Source organism: Hippocampus guttulatus, chromosome 7 (genome assembly GCF_054856545.1).
Source record: "Hippocampus guttulatus isolate MCC_2025c chromosome 7, RoL_Hgut_1.0, whole genome shotgun sequence".
NCBI classification, from domain to species: Eukaryota; Metazoa; Chordata; class Actinopteri; order Syngnathiformes; family Syngnathidae; genus Hippocampus; species Hippocampus guttulatus.
In genome coordinates, this window is record NC_141267.1 from 17,599,358 (window position 1) to 17,618,330 (window position 18,973).

An 18,973-nucleotide genomic window follows, 5' to 3' on the forward strand; every position below is an offset into this window, starting at 1 on the left:
TGTAGTGCTGTTTTAATACTAAGTATAATCGCACATCTGTCTGAAGGTTAATCTTTTACATAGAGGACTTTTTTTTTATGAATGAAAATCCAATGACGTCTTGAGTCCTTTTTTTAAAAATTAAATTGATTGGTGTAAATGCGTTGTGAGGTTCCTGTTAACGCGCTTGCCACTGCTGCCCTTTCAGTGATGGATTTGGAGGCCAACAGCGGCGCCTAACCTGAGTGTTTATTTATTTATTTTTGTGTCTCTTTTCCGAAGTTGAAATGACCAAACTCCCTTCATTTGCAACCATGAGAGTCTGGAAACAAAGTCACAAAGATGAAGGTGTTGATAAACGGTTTAGCTAATCCCCGATAGCCGACAATTCTGAGTTCGCTAACACTAAGGTGTTCAGGATTCACACGACACTTCATTTATTTACAATTTTATTTCATTTAAACATGTTTTTTCTGATCCCCACCCCAGCATTACGTACAGATAAATGCACTGTGCTACTTGGTCTGAATATACAAGAATCTACATTCTAAATAACAGTCAGTACATCCGCATATTAACACATCCTGATAGAATGAGACTGTTTGGGGGGCAGATTACGTATAAAACCAACCCAGACTGTTTACAAATTCGCTCAATCCTGTGTGGGACATTTGGATTTAAAAAAAAGCTGGTGCTAAAATCACAATATTATCAGTGCAACTCTCTGGCGGCTAACATGATACATGCTGGATTTCTTGTCCCCCGATTGTACTTCACATTATTAAACTTTTATTTTGCTAAGCATCTTTACATACATTCGCAGTATTTTAGCAACCCGCTGGCGCGTGTGAGCGGTCGGTAGATGGCACCAAATCTACCAAACCTCCCTCGGGTCTCTATCATCGAATCTGACATTCCCGCACATAACGCGAGCTAAAGGTTGTGAGGGTCCTGTTCAGTCAGCGTGGGAAATATGACGGATGTTCTGGTGTCTGCCTGACATCGGATCAGATGGGCGGAGCCTTAAATCCCGTCATCCGAGTACTCAACGGCCTCATCCTTCACCTGGGGCCGTCCCCCCAGGTGCTGACATGTGTAAGGTCACTTGAAGGTGGATTGGTACCTGAGCTCAGTGGTTTCCCAACTGCTATCCGGCACGGCTCAGTGGTTGCGGGTTCGATCCCCGGCCATATACTTAAAAAATATATCTGGATCCAGATCTTATTTTGTGCAACCACTTGACGAAGGAAAATGGAGTAAATTTAACTTTTTTTTCCCCTGTGTAGCCTGATGCATTGCATGATTATATTGCAGTAAATATATTTTGTACAAATATAACCAGCCATGTGAGGTCAATTTTACTGTATTTAAGTACTGGCAGGCCTATTTGATAGCTTTTCGCTCGAGTGGCATCGCTACACTGTTGCTAGTGTTTTTGCCTCAACATGGCTATGCCATGAAAGCAAAATGAACTCAAACGCGTGTTCGTTCAATGTTGTCAACTAATATCCGGATTAATTTTAGGCAATTTTTCTTAAATTTTCTGGAGGAAATTTCATGAAAAGGACTTTCATCTCTACTAAACGAGGGGAGGCACGTGACTCTGAGCAGGCCCTACTTGGAGGCGGCGGCCGGCACGCTGATGGAGAGCGCCCGGCGAGGCGCATTGGACACTTGCCGCTGCTGGGACAAGAAGGACTGGCCGGCGGATAGCGCGGAGGCGGCGCGGGCGCCCAGACGCGTCTCGATGGCCAGCTTCTGAAAGTTCAAACTCTGAGGGGGAGACAAGCGTGTTCCTGCGTAACGTGGGCATGGACGCCGGGCCCTCGGAAGCACATCTTTGACCTTACCTTGTTGTACCAGGCGGAGACGATCAGCTTCTCCTCGTACTCGCGCAGTCGGGCCTGCTCGCACTGGCGCTGCGGGGCGACAGTGGACACGTTTCAGTCAGCTCAACGCTTCAGCCCTTCCCCTTTTATCTGACTTGTGCGGGCGATATGCTGTATGCAGACAATCATCAAATGTGCCCCCCCCCCAAAAAAAATCCTCTGACCCACTTTCAAAATTTTCTGGAGAACAAAAGGTTTTCACCTTTCACTGAAAAACTCCCCATTTCATGCCTTTCCAGTGGGTTTTCTGCGTTCTATAACGCCATGTAACACAGGTGTCAAACTCAAGGCCCGGGGCCAGATCCGGCTCGCCACTTCATTTTACGTGGCCCGCAAGAGCAAATCTAGTGTGTCAACTTGCATGATCCTCGCTAAAATGTGCACGAAAAACGTCAAATTGTCATGTGTCATAAGAAATTAGATCTTTCAAGAATTTTGTTATCCTGTTTACACTCACTTGAACTATCATTGAACAAACTATTGTAGTTGACTCATTTCAAAACTAGTAATCCGATAATTTGCTGTGTACAAATAATAAGGCAATGAGACGATTGAAAATGGTTGTGGTTTCAACGGCCCTTTGAGGGGAAAAAAACCCAACAACAACATGGGAGCGGAATTACCTCCAGGTTGAGGATCTGCTTATCTCTGTCAGCCAGCTGGTTCCTCAGAGCCTGGATCTCAGTGGTGGCAGGGTTCAGTTTGGGGTCCAGAGCTTGGATCACCTGGAAGGAAAGGATGCTGCGGATCAAAAACCCTCAACTTCTTCGGTGCGCCAAGGACATGAAAAGACCTAAGGGACTCACATTGCGAGCTTTCTCCAGGTACATTTTGTACCTTTCCTCCATGGCCCTCATGTCTTCATCCTTCTTTTTCAGCGCAGCCATGAGCTCGTCCACCTTGAAGGCTAACCAAATACAATTGGACCTCATGAGCGGAGAGCCCCATGGCCGCATGGCCCGGCGTGGCACTCACAGTTCTGAGTGTTGTCGGGCTGCAGGTCCTCCAGCAGTTCTTTCTTCTTCAGGATTTCATCCTGGGCCTCATTCAGCTGGACCCTGAGGAAACAAGAACGTTGGGCTCTTGTGGAAACATGTCCGCTTTTTGTCCAATGCATCCCAGCAAATTCATCTAAAAACCATTTTCGTCATTTTGAGAGGGGTGTAGAAATTTGAATCCAATCTTTTTTTTTTAATGGCATCTAACCGTTTTTCACACATATATTTTCTGTAATTAAAACTGCCGTGTTTGCGTCGGTTAGGCACAGTCTCTGAATCTGCTGTCAACTGAGAGCTTCCATCTTGATGACTTACATGTGAGCATCCAGTTTCCGCTTCAGGTTTGACTGGAGGAGGGGTGGGGGTGGGGGGGGGGGGATAAAAGTTAAAATATGGATTCGGCTGGACATCTGCCATGAACTGCTGATTCACTCACGTCATCGGGCTTGACCGCCTGACTCTGGAGCGCCTTCTGGAGGTCCTCAACCTGCTGCTGTAGCTCGCTGACCCGCTGGCGACTCAATCTGCACGATGAGGAATGGCGCGGTGGAAAACGGAGAGGACGACACAAGGAGCAAGGAGGTTACGGCAAGTGACGTCAGTGTAAACGTGTAGTCAAGAGAAAAGCGGGGTACAAACATCCTGTCAGAACCATCGAGCCAAATTTGAATATTTTGGCTCGCGGGTTGGACATGGAAGAGATCTCGGACATTGGCTGTCTTTAAATCATAAGGGAGGGAATTTTCTCAATTTTTTTTTTTTTTGCCTGCTTGTCGATGGGTGCAAAGCGTACCCCGCTTAAGAGTGGAGTCAGCCCAGTAACCTGCTCTCGGTGTCCAGTTGACTGCGACTCTTGTGAGCGTCCTCCAGCTGAGCCTGCAGAGAGGCAATCTTCTCCCTCTCAAACTCCTCCTGCTGTACTCTCAGCATCCTGTTCTCGTGCTGAAGCCTGATGAACTTCTCTCTAAGGCGCGAGGTAAAAATAAATAAATAAAAATCAAGTCAGCTGTCACGCCGCGATGAATTCTGTGGGCGGGGTGATCGTACCGGTGCTCGACAGGGATCAATTCTGCGGCCAGGTTATCATGGCTGGGGCCCCTGGGAGAAAGCATCCCTGCGCATGAGACAGTGTGTGCCATTTAGAACTTGGGAGATGGATTCAAGGCATCGCCTCAACTCCAGCTTAGCTACAAAACACTTGAAAAACAACCGCAGCTGCATACAAAGTGCCGTACATGAAGTCATCATAAAAAACAAAGAGTTGAAATTAATCAACAACATAGTAACTGGAAACAGGTGGCCTGGTGGTCCAGTGGTTAGCACGTTGACCTCACAGTGTAGAGGTCGTGGGTTCGAACCCAGCTCCGGCCTCCCCGTGTGGAGCTTGCGTGTTCTCCCCGTGCCTGCGTGGGTTTTTTCCGGGTACTCCGGTTTCCTCCCACATTCCAAAAACATGCATGATTGAACACTCGAAACTGTCCCGAAGTGTGAGTGTGAGCACGGATGGTTGTTCGTCTCGGTGTGCGGAAAAGTGGAAAAAGTCAAGTGCCCTGACCCACTTGCAGGAACCGCCGTACCTGCTTGGGAGAGCCGGTCCTGTTGCGCTTGGGTGCAACGAAGCTCCTCGTTGAGCTCCTTCAGAGAGTCTCGCTCCACGATGATGCGCTGCCGGTGGAGGTCAACGTTACAAATGCCACTCGCGCTTGCCATTGATCCTTCTTCCTCTTTGCCGTGTGTCGCACCTCTTTCTCCTTGCTCACCAGCTTGTGTTTCTCTTCCAGCTTCTTCAACTCAAAGGACTGGGTGTCCGCTCGCCTCGTTTCATCCGACAACTTCCTGTGGAGCTCTTGGACCTGATGGGGAGCAGGCGGCGAACCACAATATCCCCGTCGGTCATCCATTAAAATGCTTTTTCAAAATCAAGTCATGTTTTCTCTCCCGAAAAATAAAAATGTTGTTTGATTTGAAATGATCATGTGATCGTTGTCAAAACCATCAGCATCCCTCAAATTCTGATCGTACGATCGGCCTGTTCTACCTGCCGCTTGTACGTCTCCAGCTGCGCCCGGGCGGCGTTGGCCTTGCGCAGTTCCTCCTCCAGGCTGACGGTGTTCTGCAAGTAGATTGTATTGTTCTCCTCGAGAAGCTTCATCTGCCTCTTCAGGTCCCCGAGGTTCTCCAGCTTTCGCTTGTACGTCTCCACCGAGGCCTCCAGCATCACCAGCCGGTCTGAACAGTTTCTAAATGAGAAAAGGAGACGTTGAGTATATATGCGTACTAAAAATCAGGCCTAATTATGTACATTTTTTAAAAATATCTTTATCATCGAAGTCAACAAAGACTAGCTCCTGTGTTGCACGCTGCGTTAAAGAGAGCTTACCGTCCCGATATGGTCATTGCTGACAATCATAAATGTTGAGACGGTTAAATATTTACGATGGCAAATCCTTACGTGTGCGGTCAACAACCAAGAGTTGGGCCGAGTCACCGACTTTGTGATTGTGACTTGAAGCGTAACGATAGCCAATAAGGAAAAGAATAGATTACGCTCCTCTTTCTTTTTCTTTGTATTTCCAGCCAATCTGCATTTGTTGAAGCACCATGCTGCCCCTCACAGGTCGGTCTTGGTTTGCGAAATTATAACTCCTTTTCCATAATATGACCCCCCCTTCAATGTCAGACTTTTGCAGCACCCACAAAGTGTAAAGAATGCGATAGTTGTTGTGTCGTGACACGCATCGCCCTTTTTTCACTTTAGTTGGAGACACACCATTTGTAGCAAAAGTCCAACACGTGCCAGATATCTGCCATTGCGAGGGCATTTTATGTTAATTTATTATGATTTTATTTATTAGCATGTATTTATTTACATTGTGACATATGTTAAATGTTGGCTGGTGTCCGAACCTCAGCACGTCCAGCTCATCTTTGAGAGATCGGGACTCCTCCGCCAGACCGGTGAGCTCGTCGTTGCGGTGTTGGACTTCCACCAGTTGCTTCTCCAGCTCCTCGCAGTGGATCCTGTAGTCGTCTTTGGCAGCCTCCAGCCTAGAGAGAGAAAAACAAACAAAACACAGTGGGTATTAAGGTTTTGCTTTAGTCTCCTCATCCTGGCGGCTTAGTACAATGGGGGGCACTCACCTGAAATTCTCCTCCTGCAGAGCTTCCAGTTGCTGCTGCAGCTGGCTGTGCTTCCTGCCCGACGGCGTGCTGGGGTCGTCCAACGTGTCCAGTTGATTGGCCCGGTCGGTCAGGACTTCGTTCTCGGCCAGCAGGCTGTTATGTTCCTCTTGGAGAATTGCCACCTGAGCAAGAAGTTCAGAGAATATAGCCAACGGTAACCTCGGAGCCTTCGCGGTGCAGTAGAGCTTCACAAAAAGAGTGCAAGTTAATCCATGCACAAACGCGCAGTTAGTCAGCCCACATTTCTTTGGGTGGTACAGTAAACCACCGGGCAGGGGGGGGGGGCAATCGACAAATAGCTGAGGAGAGGTTCAACAGCAAAAAAATCTAAAATACTGTCGAAGAATTTGTTGAGAGTGAATAAATTCAAATTGACATAAACAGTTTAGCAGTATGCAATTTTCAAATAGCACAGGCTGTAATTATGAGAAAAAAATAAATCGATTTTGGCTTTTTTATTTATGTACCGGTATATGTTTTTAATGTATATGGCGTCTAAGAAGGTTCAGTGCAGTTTACATATTGTTTCATGAAACATGAAAGCGATAAAGCTATAAAGCCATAAATGTGTTTGCAATGTTGTAATCGGATTTTTGTTTACGCCACATTTCTTTTGGTAGAATTCTTTGAATTTCGTGTAATGAACGGTCTTTCATATGAATTTCATTTGCCTTTACTTTTAAAGCAAGTCTAACCAATAAGACCAAAACATTTTTAATCTACATGGGAAGACGACCTCCAAAATATACTGAGGGGCAAAATATTTTTTTTTTGACTGCAAGTGAATGCATTAAGAGCAAAAGAACAAGAGCAAAGCCATAGAGGGGTTCACTGTACCATCAAATACTAAACCGCATCATCTTGGAGGTGTAAAATTAATAAATTCATCCAGCACGGCCGTGAAGCGTCCCGATGAAGCCACTTGTTAGCGTCAGCATCCAAGCAGCACGAGGGTTTAGTTTTGCTCACGTGGGCCTTACCTGGCGGCCAAAGGGGGGGCCTGGCGGAGTGGCAAAACGGACAACTGAATCTGTCGAGAGTCCAGTTGAAGACGTGATGGGTCAGTGCCCGCTGTTGAGTGTGGTGTGAACGCTGAGTGCTGGGCAGACCGTGTAAGCTCACAGTCCTTCTGCCACAGCAGCTCCAGACAATGGCCAGATATTGTTTACACTGACCCGCAGACAAGCGTGTGTGTGTGTGTGTGTGTGTGTGTGTTTAGAAGAAGCGTGGTCACCTGCTGGTCCAGCTCCTGGCAGCGTTGCACGAGAGCTTCCTTCTCTGAGGATAGCTCTGACAGTTCCTCCAAAGCTTTTCTGAGCTGGACACACACACATACACACAGGACAAGCAAAATTAACAACCGTTTGCTCATTTGTGCTCTGGGGTTTATTTATTTGCTCTTTATACAATTTCATTTTGATGAATGGAGTCTTGAAGCACAAAACGCAAAAAAAGACAAACGGCTGCTTCAAACCAAAATGTCCGATGACTTGTATAACTTGAGGCATGCGTGCTTTAGACTTTTTAAGGCCCCGCCCACTTTTGTGTTGATCAGCGATACTGGTCTCAGGGGACTATTTTTTTTCCTAACCTTCCAGGGGGTGATCCTAAATTATTTTGTTTCAACGTCGGGTAGACACATTTACGAAAATTGTTGAGTTTTCATGTATGCTGAGCCTTACCCAAAAAGTGATTCACTCATTAAACCCTTTTTCATTCTTATTTGACCAAATTTCCAAGTAGGAGTCAGTCAAAGTAGGAGCCCTGAAATGCGCACAAAATGGCAGCTTCAAACCATAAAGGTTTCACTTTCAGTTCAATTTCAGGTGTGGGTTCTTGAGACGTTTTCTTGTGTCCTGTTACGTTATAAATGTCCACCCAATTTTGTGACAGTCAGTATGGAGTTTTGCCAACTTTTGTGTCTTGGAATTCAACCCAAATGGCTGCTTCAAAACAAAATGGCAGACTTCACTTTCAATTTTGGACATGGGTTTTTAAGACTTTTTCATTCGCCCTGTTATGATACACATGTCAAATTTATGTCGATCCTACAAATTGGTTTCTAGGACTAATGTTTTTTTTTACAGGCCGCAGAGGATTTTCACTAAAAGACAAAATTGTTTACAGGCATGCTGAGGACCCCTACAAATGTTATTCCAGTGCTCCAACCTCCTATACCAATAGCACTGACCTGCTGTTCCCGGTCCCCAGACAGCTCTGCTTTTCTGCACATGGTATCTCTATGTAAGAGCTGTAAAAAGAAGAAAAAAAGTCAGCAGGCTTGTCACCCATTTACAAAAGGACACCATCGTTCCTCAGCAAGCAGTATGTGATGTCTTCTTGTGCGCGGACCGGACCTCCTGTATGGCTGCCATGACGACGTGCTGCACGGACTCCTCCAGCGTCATGATGATCTGGATGTATTCTGGCAACAAGGAGATGCACACTTATTGGGCCGTTTTACCTTTTGTGTGAGTGTAAATTGTTCCGATTAGTCGACTGGTGACGAGTTGACTAGCAAAATAGTCATTTGTGGTAGCCCGAGTGCCCACTTGTGTTTTACTGTTCTCCCGGCGTTCCGTAAATGAGTACTTAGGCAACCGGTGCTGTCATAGGAGGCCATTAGAGTGAATATAGTGTAAAACCTCCATGCAGCCATGTTGTTAGTCGAAGCAGTGTACATCAGCAAGGATGCGCTTTGAATTAAAGCGGCCGCAGGAAGAAAAAAAAAAATGTCCCTAACAAATAAACTCAAAATTAATGTACCCAGCACAACCTGCCTGAACACGTGGTGAGGACCGCACCTTGCTTGCGCTCGCAATTGACGGCGCATCCCAGGACCAGTTGCAGCAGCCTGCCCAGCTCCGCGGGGTCCGAGTGCTCGGCAACCAGGGCCACGTCGGGCAGAGGGAAGTCGGAGAGCCCTTGGCCCAAAACCTAGTAGAGTGAGTGAGTTACACAAAGCACAAAGTGGTGAACTTTTTTCCCGCCCCGACAGCCTGGAGACGCGATTACATGAGCGCATACCAGACTTGATCCGAGCTTATTTAGCCAAAATGCACACTGCGGTCTTTCTTGTGCATCTTGCTAACAACACAACGACGCCGCCTCATTGGACATACAAACACAATGAAGAGATGAGGAGGCGATGAGCGACCTTTCCAGCCTACCTCGTTGTAATATTCTAGCACCATCTGCAGGATCTTCTTCAGGTTGTTCAGCTATGGGGGTCACAAACACAGAGTGCAGTGTTAAAATGGGAGCAGCAGCAGCGCCCCACGGAGGATGTGAGGAGTGACGCACAGAGAAGATGACGGAAGAAGACCAGAGGGCTGTTCTCTACCTTCAGCCTCCAGTTGTCATCCACGTCCGTTTTGATGCGAGCGAGCCATCCGTCAGTGAACCATGACGGGTCTCTGCATGACACACACGGTGCTGTGTCGTTAAACACTTGCATCAATCACTACAGTGGATTCTGTCTTTTCTTTTTTTTTTTTTAATATAAGATGCCACTTACAACGACAAACTTGTTTATTCACGTTCTTTGTGCTTTCTCTAAAATGCCCTAAATGTGACAATATGCTACCAAAACCTGGCCTAAGCAGTAACTGATGTCAAGGAAGCATGTTGGGAGTATGCAGACATATGCAGAAGCTCTTCAGTAAACTGCAACAAAATTAGCCATTCTTCACAGAGGATGAAGAATATATGCCCGTGAGCATTGTTCTATTGTCTTGTCTCCGTCCGTGCTCTACTATTTGTGTTCGGATCGCCAATGCCTGAAGGGTGATAACGCCGCAACATACTGTAGGTGCTAACCTGTTTATGCCATTTTGCATCGTTTGCTAGCATTAAGCTAAGCATAGTTTGCTCAGGCAAAGCCATGAGCTTGTTTTGAAATTAAATGCAATTCTGTTTGCGGTATTCTCAGTTTGTAATGTCCAGTCACTCATATCTCAAGTCCCCCACTGTAACTTATAATACCAAGCTTATTTAAGTCGAGTGTATTCTACAAAATCAATGCAAATAAAGTTCCTTTTGTTCATCCGTGCTGTGAGGTGATCCATTACTTTTAGTAGAGGTGTTTCCGGGCCAAAACTTATAAATTTGTCGGAAAAGGTGTGTGCCTGTGTGTCTCCTCACATTTGCTGCAGAGCCTGTGATATGGCAGCGCCGGTGGTCAGGTCCTCTACTGTTGTGCACGGTGCAGAGGTGTTGAAGGTCTGTAACTGAAGGGGAAAAAATGTAATAACGTGCTAAATGTTTCCTCAAATAATACCGCCAATTATAGTCTTGTCTAATAGGTTAGCCTACTTTGGGCTGCTGTTGCTTAAAGAGACCGTTCATGATAATGACTTAATTAGATGGATGTTGTCCCTTGTCTGGCGGTTAAACAGATTAGAGTTCTAAATGCATTCATGTGGTGATCGATAGGCCAAGTGGCTAAACTAAGAAGTCGGAGTGAACTTGAGATTCCTCACACACTTACATCTTAATGGGCTCTCCAAAATAAGTCTCTTGGACCATGGAGCAAAACCTTACCTTTTAGAGTAAAATGAATTTCACCAGATCGAAGGGCTCGGGAGTTTCATTTGACCACAATATTTGTTACTGTGTTAAATACAATTTTATTTAATATAAAAAAATACTAGCGGTATCAATACTAGAGTGTACTCAAAGAGTGAATACTCATACTAGTGTTGGTTTGGAGAAAAAAAAGGTGCTATCCAACATACTTTAAATTTCTCACACCATTTAGCTAAATCTTAAAAAACAACAACAACAATGAAAACAAACTATGATTGAATTTGACGAGTTTAAAATGTAACAACCTCACAAAACAGATCCGCTCGAACTTGAAATTTCTCACAAATCTCAATCCCAAAAACACTTGTTGACAAAAGAAATGTTCAGACAAGCCATTAAGCCCCCAGGGTCTCCAAACTGGCAACCTTTGTTTACATGAACTGTCACACGCGACCTCCCGGCAAGCTAATACAAGTCGATACTCACACTAATTACAGTTAAACACAACTTGAATTGAAAAAAAACCCCGCAATGACGGTTGAAAATGTAGTTATTATCTGACGCTTATTTACTTTAGTGACGTATTTTTATCGAAAAGCCCAACCACCTCCGAACAGGTGCTGCCTGTTGGCATCGACTGGTTGTCACACACCGTAGGTGCCCTGCAAAAAGAAACGTCAAAACTCACCCATATTATGAGGCTTTCAACCAAAACCGTTTTGCTCTCGTCCATTTCCCCCGACAAGGCAGATAAATACATCAACTACGTCCTCCCCACCTGTCCGTCCGCTCCTTTTTCACAAACCCCCCGCACTTTTTTTCTTTGCTTTTGACCTCACCTGCTGTCGAGAGGTAAAGCTTTAACGCCAATTACGTAGGAATGGTGGAAGTAACGGTCGCTCTGCCACAAATGGCGTAAAGAGAAAGGTGGATATCATATCCACTCTTTCGTCTTGTTTTCCTACGCGCTGGCGGTGTATCCAATCAGCGTCGTGACGTTTGAAGATTGACGGCCGCATAAACCAATCGGGAGACGAGAGTTTTTATTTATTTTAAAGGAAAAAAATAAACTAAAACCAAAAGTACTGTACAGTATTAGCAATTTAATGAAGAATTGTGCATATGTGCTGCTTGAGAATCGAATAAAATATAGATAATCATCATTTTATCCTTTGAAGCATTATGTGGCATAGCATGTATTTCCGCTTTCTGATAGTCCCTTTTCAAAAGGGTCTCTCATAAAAAAGCATTAAGAGAAATTAACCATTCTGTCATAAAACTGAATCGAAAAGACCTTTTGAGGTACAGAATTTCATACGATAGGGACACAATTTACAAACACAAAAGTTACATTTGACAGGTCAAAAACTTCACCAAATAAGTCTGATGGACTTTAAACTTATTTTATTTCTATGATCATGTTCACACAACTTGGTACCATTCGACGTGCTATATATGTTAGCATCTGCTTGGTGAAATTAACATTTCATTTAATGAGTTGTATTGTTTTATGACAGCGAGTAGTTTTCATAAATCATAGAAAGTTCCGTTTCCTGCACTGTGGTGCACTTGCCTTTCTTTATCTAGGAATGTCCCCCCCTCCCCACCCCCCAAAAAAATGAAAAATCAAAGTACACATAATCATGTGATGTTTAATGATGATCCAAGACTGGACTTTGGTGCAGCAGCTTTTCTCTTGCTGTGAGAGCGCCTGGCTTTTTATCTTGCTTCCAAGACCCTGACCCCCATCAACCCCTGCCCACGTTCCCCACCCACTCCCTCACCTAGTGCTATTTGTAGATGACCTGCTGCGTGTGTAGTGCTCAGTGGAAGGTGAGGCGAGGAGCGAGAACCGCGTCAATATTTGCTAGGGCAATTCCCACAGGACTTGAAATTTCTCACACGCGTCCAATTTGGTGAAGTCTACAAAAGGCCGGTTGGATGATGTCATTTCACCAGATGGAGGAAATGATACAAAGCTAAAAAGTTACATTTATGAGGCCAAATGTCTAAGTCTGATTGACTTGAAATTTCTTACACAGGTTTATCTCAATGTGCTTTACAAAAAAAAAAAATTATTTAAAAAAAAGTCCCTTGGATTATGGCCCTTTCACCAGATGGAGTGGTTGATAATAACATCAAAAGTTCAATTTAATAGGTCAAGTATAAAACGTAAAAGTGTGATTGACATATTTCTCAAACATCATCTGCTCTAAAATGCTTATTTCACCGTAGAAGTATTATTTGTGGGTGGCCCGGTGATCCAGTGGTTAGTGCGTGCAAGTGCGTGCAGAGGTACCGGGTTCAATTCCAGCTCCGGCCTCCCTGTGTGGACTTTGCATGTTCTCCCCAGGCCTGCGTGGGTTTTCTCTGGGTACTCCGGTTACCTCCCACATTCCAAAAACATGCATGGCAGGCTGACTGAACACTATAAATTGTCCCTAGTGAGTGTGAGCGTGGATGGTGATTCGCCTGTGTGTGCCCTGCGATTGGCTGGCAACCGGTTCAGGGTGTCCCCCCGCCTACTGCCCGAAGACGGCTGGGATAGGCTCCAGCACCCCCCGCGACCCTTGTGGGAATAAGCGGATCGGAAAATGGATTGATGGAGTACAGTATTACTGTTACCAAGCCCCAAAGATGCAAAGTTGAAAAATTCACACATCACTAAAAAAAATCAAAAATAAAAATAAATCCGATTAACTTGCAATTTCAAACGCAAATGCAATTCAAATGTCTTCAACAACAAAAAACTTTGGACCATAGAATTTCAAAATCTTAAAAGTAACACTCGATAGGCAAAGTGTAACCGAAGCGCGACTGAAATATTTTACACAATTCTACCCAATTCCAATGACAAAAAGGCTCTTTTAAATAGTGGAATCTGGTTAGATGGAAACACAGTTGCTAAGCTCATGAGTTAATTTTGGCCTTGAGTGCCTCATCTATGTTTATTTTCGTGGTATCATAATGAGGTAGAATGGCGCGTTTGGTCAATAATTGTCCAGGTCAGCTCTAGTCTACTTTAACGTGGGCCTGCTTCAGTATTACTTCAACCCGCTGCAGTCGTGTGACCAGCGTTGGAATGCGCATTTCGTTTTATGGCTTGCGGGAATGTTTTTCAGTGTTCATTTGCTTACCTGACCAACGGCGTTTTAGATGAGTTCAAGGAGTGACTGCTCGTACCACACAAAACCAGAGAGTGCAACGTGGTTGATGATTAACAGGCAGATGTCATTTAGGCCGCACCGCCATGCCGGCGAGTCGCATTTCACTTCCTCCTCGCCAGCCTTCACTATGAACGCCTGTCGCAACTCCAAGATCAGGTCAGGTCAGACACTTGGCACGACATCCAGCAACTCTTTTCAGTTTCAGTGGGATGTTTTGGGATGGAATTGTGCTACAGACGGTCTAAAATATCATTAAGTTGGAATAGGGATGGGCAACTTAAATGATGGAGGGGCCACAATTTTTCATCCGCGGGGGGGGGGGGGGGGGGGGGTTCACGTAGGACCGTGCACTTCCTAAAAATATGTATGACAAAAATGTCTTTTTGAATATGTACAAAATCTGTGCATACAGTACGTCTGTTTTTTACTGAAGATAAATAATAAATTTGATGCTCAGCGCATGAAAAAAGATGCAGCTTTCAACAACAAAGGGTTTAAACAATCCAAAAATAACCGCATACTGTGATTTTTTTTCTTCCCTCGTGCAATTGGCGCTCTGGCATAAAAAAATCCCATTCAAGGACGGCACAAAACTGATGAACAGCAAACTGACATTAAAGCCCAATAACTAATTTTGTTAAGAACAATGCAGAAAATGTTCAAAAATTGCATTTGCGACCATAAATCCAAAGTAGGGCTGAACATTTAATATGATTCAAATCTACATTTAACCTTTATTTTATCAGGTAGGTCAATCACGAACAATTTCTCATTTATAATAACGGCCTGGGCAAGAAACCCCAGAGGAGGCAAACTTTGTTTGGCAAATGCGAAAGCCAAGCGCTTCAAACTTTAATATGGTAACTTCACAAAATGTGAAACTTTTTCATGTGTTTTTTTTTTTTTACCCCGGTGTGGCAAATTTACTCAAGTCCTTTGACATTTCTTAGTCTTTTAAGCATTCCAATTTCAAAATGTTGAGGTCATTCAGTACATCTTAAGAACTGTTGATCAAATCCAAATTTCTACCCGTTTTTAACATTAACATCCTCTTTCCACATTTCTTGACCTATTCAAACCATTCTAATTTGAAATTATTGAGCTCATTCGGAACATCTTGGAAGCTATTTTCCCAATAATTCCCACACTTCCAAAATTCTATACTCCGCACAGTAAAATTAGCAAATTAAGCGAGATTTTATATATTCATCTCTTCCTTCCGCATTTCTTGAACGTTCCAAAGTATTTCAACTTCCAATCTAATACTCCACATTTAAGAGAAATTTCCAATGTAGTTGCATTCTCGACATTCTTAAAAAAAATATGAGTGACGCTTTAAAAGGGTAGATGTAGTCTGTGACTGTTCTTATTACAGCCATCAGATTTGAAAGCGACATGTGTTTACCTTGGCATCTTGTCACATTACAGATGGCGCTGTCTTCCTTCTCAAGATCCAAAGGGTCAGGGTCACCCTTGCTCGCCCCAAGGCCAAACACCGCCGCTGCTGCCGACCACCAGCAGCATGGTAAGAATTTCATCACTTCATATTTGACTTACAGTTTGTTTGCTGTCATGCTTCTTTTGGATCCCCCCCTCCTATTACGGATTAGCAACGCCTTCTGAAATATGTTTGGTTTAGTGTACGTGTCAGATGTACATATGACAGATTAGGGACCAAGATGCATGACAAGCATACAAAGTTGTAAAACCAATTCTGCCACTCCCTTTTATTGTCGCTTTGACATGGCCATATTTGTGCCCCCCCCCCCCCCCTCCTATCTACTTCCTGCTTCATGTCCTTTTATTATTGCTGGTGCAGGAATATCCGCCGTTGTGTCCATTGACGAGCCAGCGAGAGCGACATTGTCCAGTGTGCCTGCAGGTGGCCAGTTTCCCCGTGCAGACCAACTGCGGACACTTATTCTGCGGTACGAGTGCACACGCAGATTGGATTTATTTAATGCTGCTTAGGTGTGAACGTGAGTGTCAGGGTTTGTTTTTGTGTGTGGATGTACCCCGCCTGCGGCTCCAGCTCACATAGTGAGGATAAACGCTCGAAAGGGGGGAAGGAAAAAAAAAAAGGATAGAAGAAAAATGTATTGCAATTTAGTTTCTAAAATTAGCCCAGCAACTCTCGTTGAGATTTAGGACATTTCTTGTTCATGTTCTTCAAGAAGGAAAGCTGATGGCCGATTGTGACCCACCTGCTGTTTGTTAATGCAAAATGGTTGTGTGTCACACATTTGTGTGTTTAATTCATCAGGGTGACGCATGTGGTCAAGGGGGCCATCTGTTCACTGTTTAATGACTAACTCTTATCAGCTGACTCGACTGCTCTGATGGGCAAAATATTCATCTACAGTTTGTAATGTTTTACATTAGCCTTTTATTTGCAGTATTTGAATGCTTGTATTTTTTTCGCATTTGTATTTTTTTTAGTCTTACTTTAATGTTGTTGGTAAAATAGATTTTGCGTTTTTCTTATTTATCTTTTCAAAAGGAGAAGTGAAGTCAAAATTGTTCCAGACAACAAAATGTTCTAAGTGGTCTCACTAGTTCAAACACACTACTGTATTGATTAATATTGGATTTATAGAATATGACTTAAGCAGCAAAATCAGTTTTCATCCATCTCAGCGGACTTGCTGTCGACTGAAAATGACATCACAGTTGATCAGGGCTCCGAATGATAAATCACAGCTCATTTTGGGAATATCACATGATCAAACCTCCAAAACTTGGTGATCAGTGATTGATTGGTCGTTACCTGACCCTGGAGCAACTGTGATGTCATTTTCAGTCAACAGCAAGTAACAAAATGGCCGCCCCTTAAGATGGATTTTAAAAAGAAAAGGTGTATTTTGCTACTTAGTTCGTATTCTACAAACACAATATCAGAATGCTGTGTTTTGACTAATAGAGGTACATTAAGCATGTTATTTTTTATTTGTTGACTTAACTTCCTTTTTAAGTTAAATTTTACTTTTATACAATTTTTAAAAATCATTTCAATGCTTTTATTTTTCAATCATTTTTACATTTTCATTTTTCCCCCCTGGTTTTCAGCTCCATGTTTGATTGCCTATTGGAGGCACGGGACATGGTTGGATGCGGTCAACTGCCCCCTCTGTAGACAAAAGGTACTAAACTACATTGGGTGTTTAGATATATGGTGAACTCCCACTATTTGTGGGGTCTAGTGTCCGACCCCTGCAGCGACTCTCGAAAATCCAGCGATAAAAGAGGTTTGGATTTGCATACAGCATCGACGCCATACTTCTAACATGTACATGATCATGAACCCATGTTACATAGACATCTGGAGTTAAATCATTCAACACAAACAAACCACCGTTATGGGTACTAGTTAGCTTAACTTTTGGCATTTACTCAAATCCAGTGATGAACTCAATTTAACAACACTAAGATTCCGTCAGATGGTGCTAAAGGAAAACTTTTATTGCTTAAATAAGGTCACATGGATAGGTTTCGCACCAAAATCTGCAATTATGCAAATTCACCAATATGTGGGGGTTCACTCTACACAATACAGTCTCTGTGTCTGTGTGAATGGGGTGAGAAAGTTCAAAGTCAAGTTTCTACTCAGGTTAGCGTCATGTGTCAGTTGTTTAACGAGAGCCGAGCGGACCAGCAGTCCAAGGACGTTCTGGGCCAGATAAGTGACTACAACAAACGCTATTCTGGAGCGCCCAGACGGGTCAGTACACCCTTAAACACCAACATCAAAGAAAACTGAGAAAAAGCTTCTTTTTTTTTAAATGTAGCAATTAATTTTATTTGGTCTCAAATTTGACTTTTTAAAAAATGATTTCCATTTTTATTAATTTTGGTTTTATTTTTTTGTCTTTGCAATTTCTAAACATTTTTTAAAGATTCATCTGTTGAAAAATACTTTTTTTATTGAGTAATTTTCATTTTTGATTTGTTTCATGTTTGACTCTCATTTTGTAATTTCTTTTTTTGTAGATTTTAAGATTTATCTTTTGTTGTTGTTGATGTTTTGACCATTGTAACTTTTGACATGCTCAATGTTCTTGTACTTGTGTTAATCATGAAGATTTGTTCCAGGTTATACATTCTTTTTTTTTTTTTATCAGTGTTGCTCTTTTTGGATAAATTTTGCAATTTTCACATTTTTAAAATATTTGAAAAAGTTATTTGTTGAATGTATTCAATTTTGTTTTGTCAAGTGGTTGCACAAAATAAAAGCATATTTCCAGATTATTTTATTTCATGCAACCACTTGATAAAATAGTGTACTTGAAAACAAGGGCATTTTTATAATTTTTATTTTCAAATTATTAATTTTTTTTATGTTGATCATGTTTTTTTTGGCTATATGCATACATATTGTATTGTATTTTTAAAAGGAATTTCCACTTTCATCATTTGTGACGATACTACATTCTGTTTCCAGATCCGAGACTACCTGTCAGACGCGCCCATCTTCCTGCAGCTGGCAGTCCGCGGGTCAGGGACCCCGGGGGGTCTCGTGTGGCTCTTCTTCTTGCGGGTGGCATTGTGTTGCGCGGGTACCGCCGTCTCCGCGGCCTACCCGCCAACACCATCAGGTTCGCTGAAAACATCCCCGACCCTCTGCGGCCTCTTGGGGCTGCTGGACGACCTGGTGGTGGTAGTCCTGCTCCTCCTGTGCGTCCTCAACGTCAATCATCAGATGGCGCCGGGGAGAGGGCGTTCGGTCGGTGCCAGAGCGGTGGCCAGCTAGAACATTCCAAATCATTATAGACACTAAGTAATCAGCATTTTACTAATTCGGACTGAATATCCCTGTATATATAATGTATATTGTTTTTAATGTGTAAAATATATTTATTTTACACATTTTAATGTATTTTTATGTATAAAAATATTTATTTTGTTTCTATTAAATCCAAAATGTTTCGAATACTTTCACAATGGTTCCTAAAGTGAGGAATGGCGTTGTAACCTTTTCCAGACTGGTAGATGGATTATTATTGAATTTCTTTGGATTGTGGCATTTTTTTTAGACTCTTTAAGATCTTTTGACTGACTTAATTTTGTCAGAAAGGTTCTAATTAGTGCACTTATTGATGGAACAGGCCGAGGAAGTAATCAGGCTTCAGTCTATTCAGGTGATCAGAGAAAATTAACTCACCAATTTTTCCAGTTTGATATTTCATGTGTTCTTCATGTGGCCTTCCTCTTCCCTATTCAATAATAAAATGTT

At 43.1% G+C, this 18,973-nt stretch overlaps 2 protein-coding genes across 4 annotated transcripts; one reads left to right on the forward strand and one right to left on the reverse strand.

Annotated features, from left to right (window-relative positions):
- Window positions 1-415: 415 nt before the first annotated feature.
- On the reverse strand, window positions 416-11,527 carry hook1 (hook microtubule-tethering protein 1). 3 transcript variants are annotated; one of them, XM_086116294.1, is made up of 22 exons: window positions 11,416-11,527; window positions 10,193-10,278; window positions 9,393-9,465; window positions 9,220-9,270; window positions 8,854-8,986; window positions 8,407-8,474; window positions 8,241-8,300; window positions 7,284-7,367; window positions 6,008-6,171; window positions 5,774-5,914; window positions 4,905-5,106; window positions 4,609-4,719; window positions 4,444-4,531; window positions 3,914-3,980; window positions 3,690-3,830; window positions 3,303-3,390; window positions 3,182-3,213; window positions 2,844-2,926; window positions 2,675-2,775; window positions 2,492-2,593; window positions 1,830-1,898; window positions 416-1,752 (listed from the first exon to the last, which is right to left on the reverse strand). In XM_086116294.1, the coding sequence occupies exons 4-22, from the start codon at window positions 9,241-9,243 to the stop codon at window positions 1,594-1,596; spliced, it is 1,917 nt and encodes a 638-aa protein (XP_085972420.1). In that variant the 5' UTR covers window positions 9,244-9,270; window positions 9,393-9,465; window positions 10,193-10,278; window positions 11,416-11,527; the 3' UTR covers window positions 416-1,593. The 3 variants fall into 3 exon arrangements, with proteins under 3 accessions (XP_085972420.1, XP_085972419.1, XP_085972418.1); XM_086116293.1 differs by lacking the exon at window positions 11,416-11,527 and adding an exon at window positions 11,265-11,409 and having other exon boundaries at window positions 4,627-4,719; XM_086116292.1 differs by lacking the exon at window positions 11,416-11,527 and adding an exon at window positions 11,265-11,409.
- Window positions 11,528-13,758: 2,231 nt separating this feature from the next.
- On the forward strand, window positions 13,759-18,969 carry LOC147202711 (E3 ubiquitin-protein ligase RNF170-like). Its single transcript, XM_086116301.1, has 6 exons — window positions 13,759-13,899; window positions 15,172-15,268; window positions 15,563-15,671; window positions 16,810-16,883; window positions 17,351-17,461; window positions 18,182-18,969. Exons 1-6 carry the CDS (start codon window positions 13,790-13,792, stop codon window positions 18,488-18,490), a joined length of 810 nt encoding a protein of 269 aa, XP_085972427.1. The 5' UTR covers window positions 13,759-13,789; the 3' UTR covers window positions 18,491-18,969.
- Window positions 18,970-18,973: the final 4 nt, after the last annotated feature.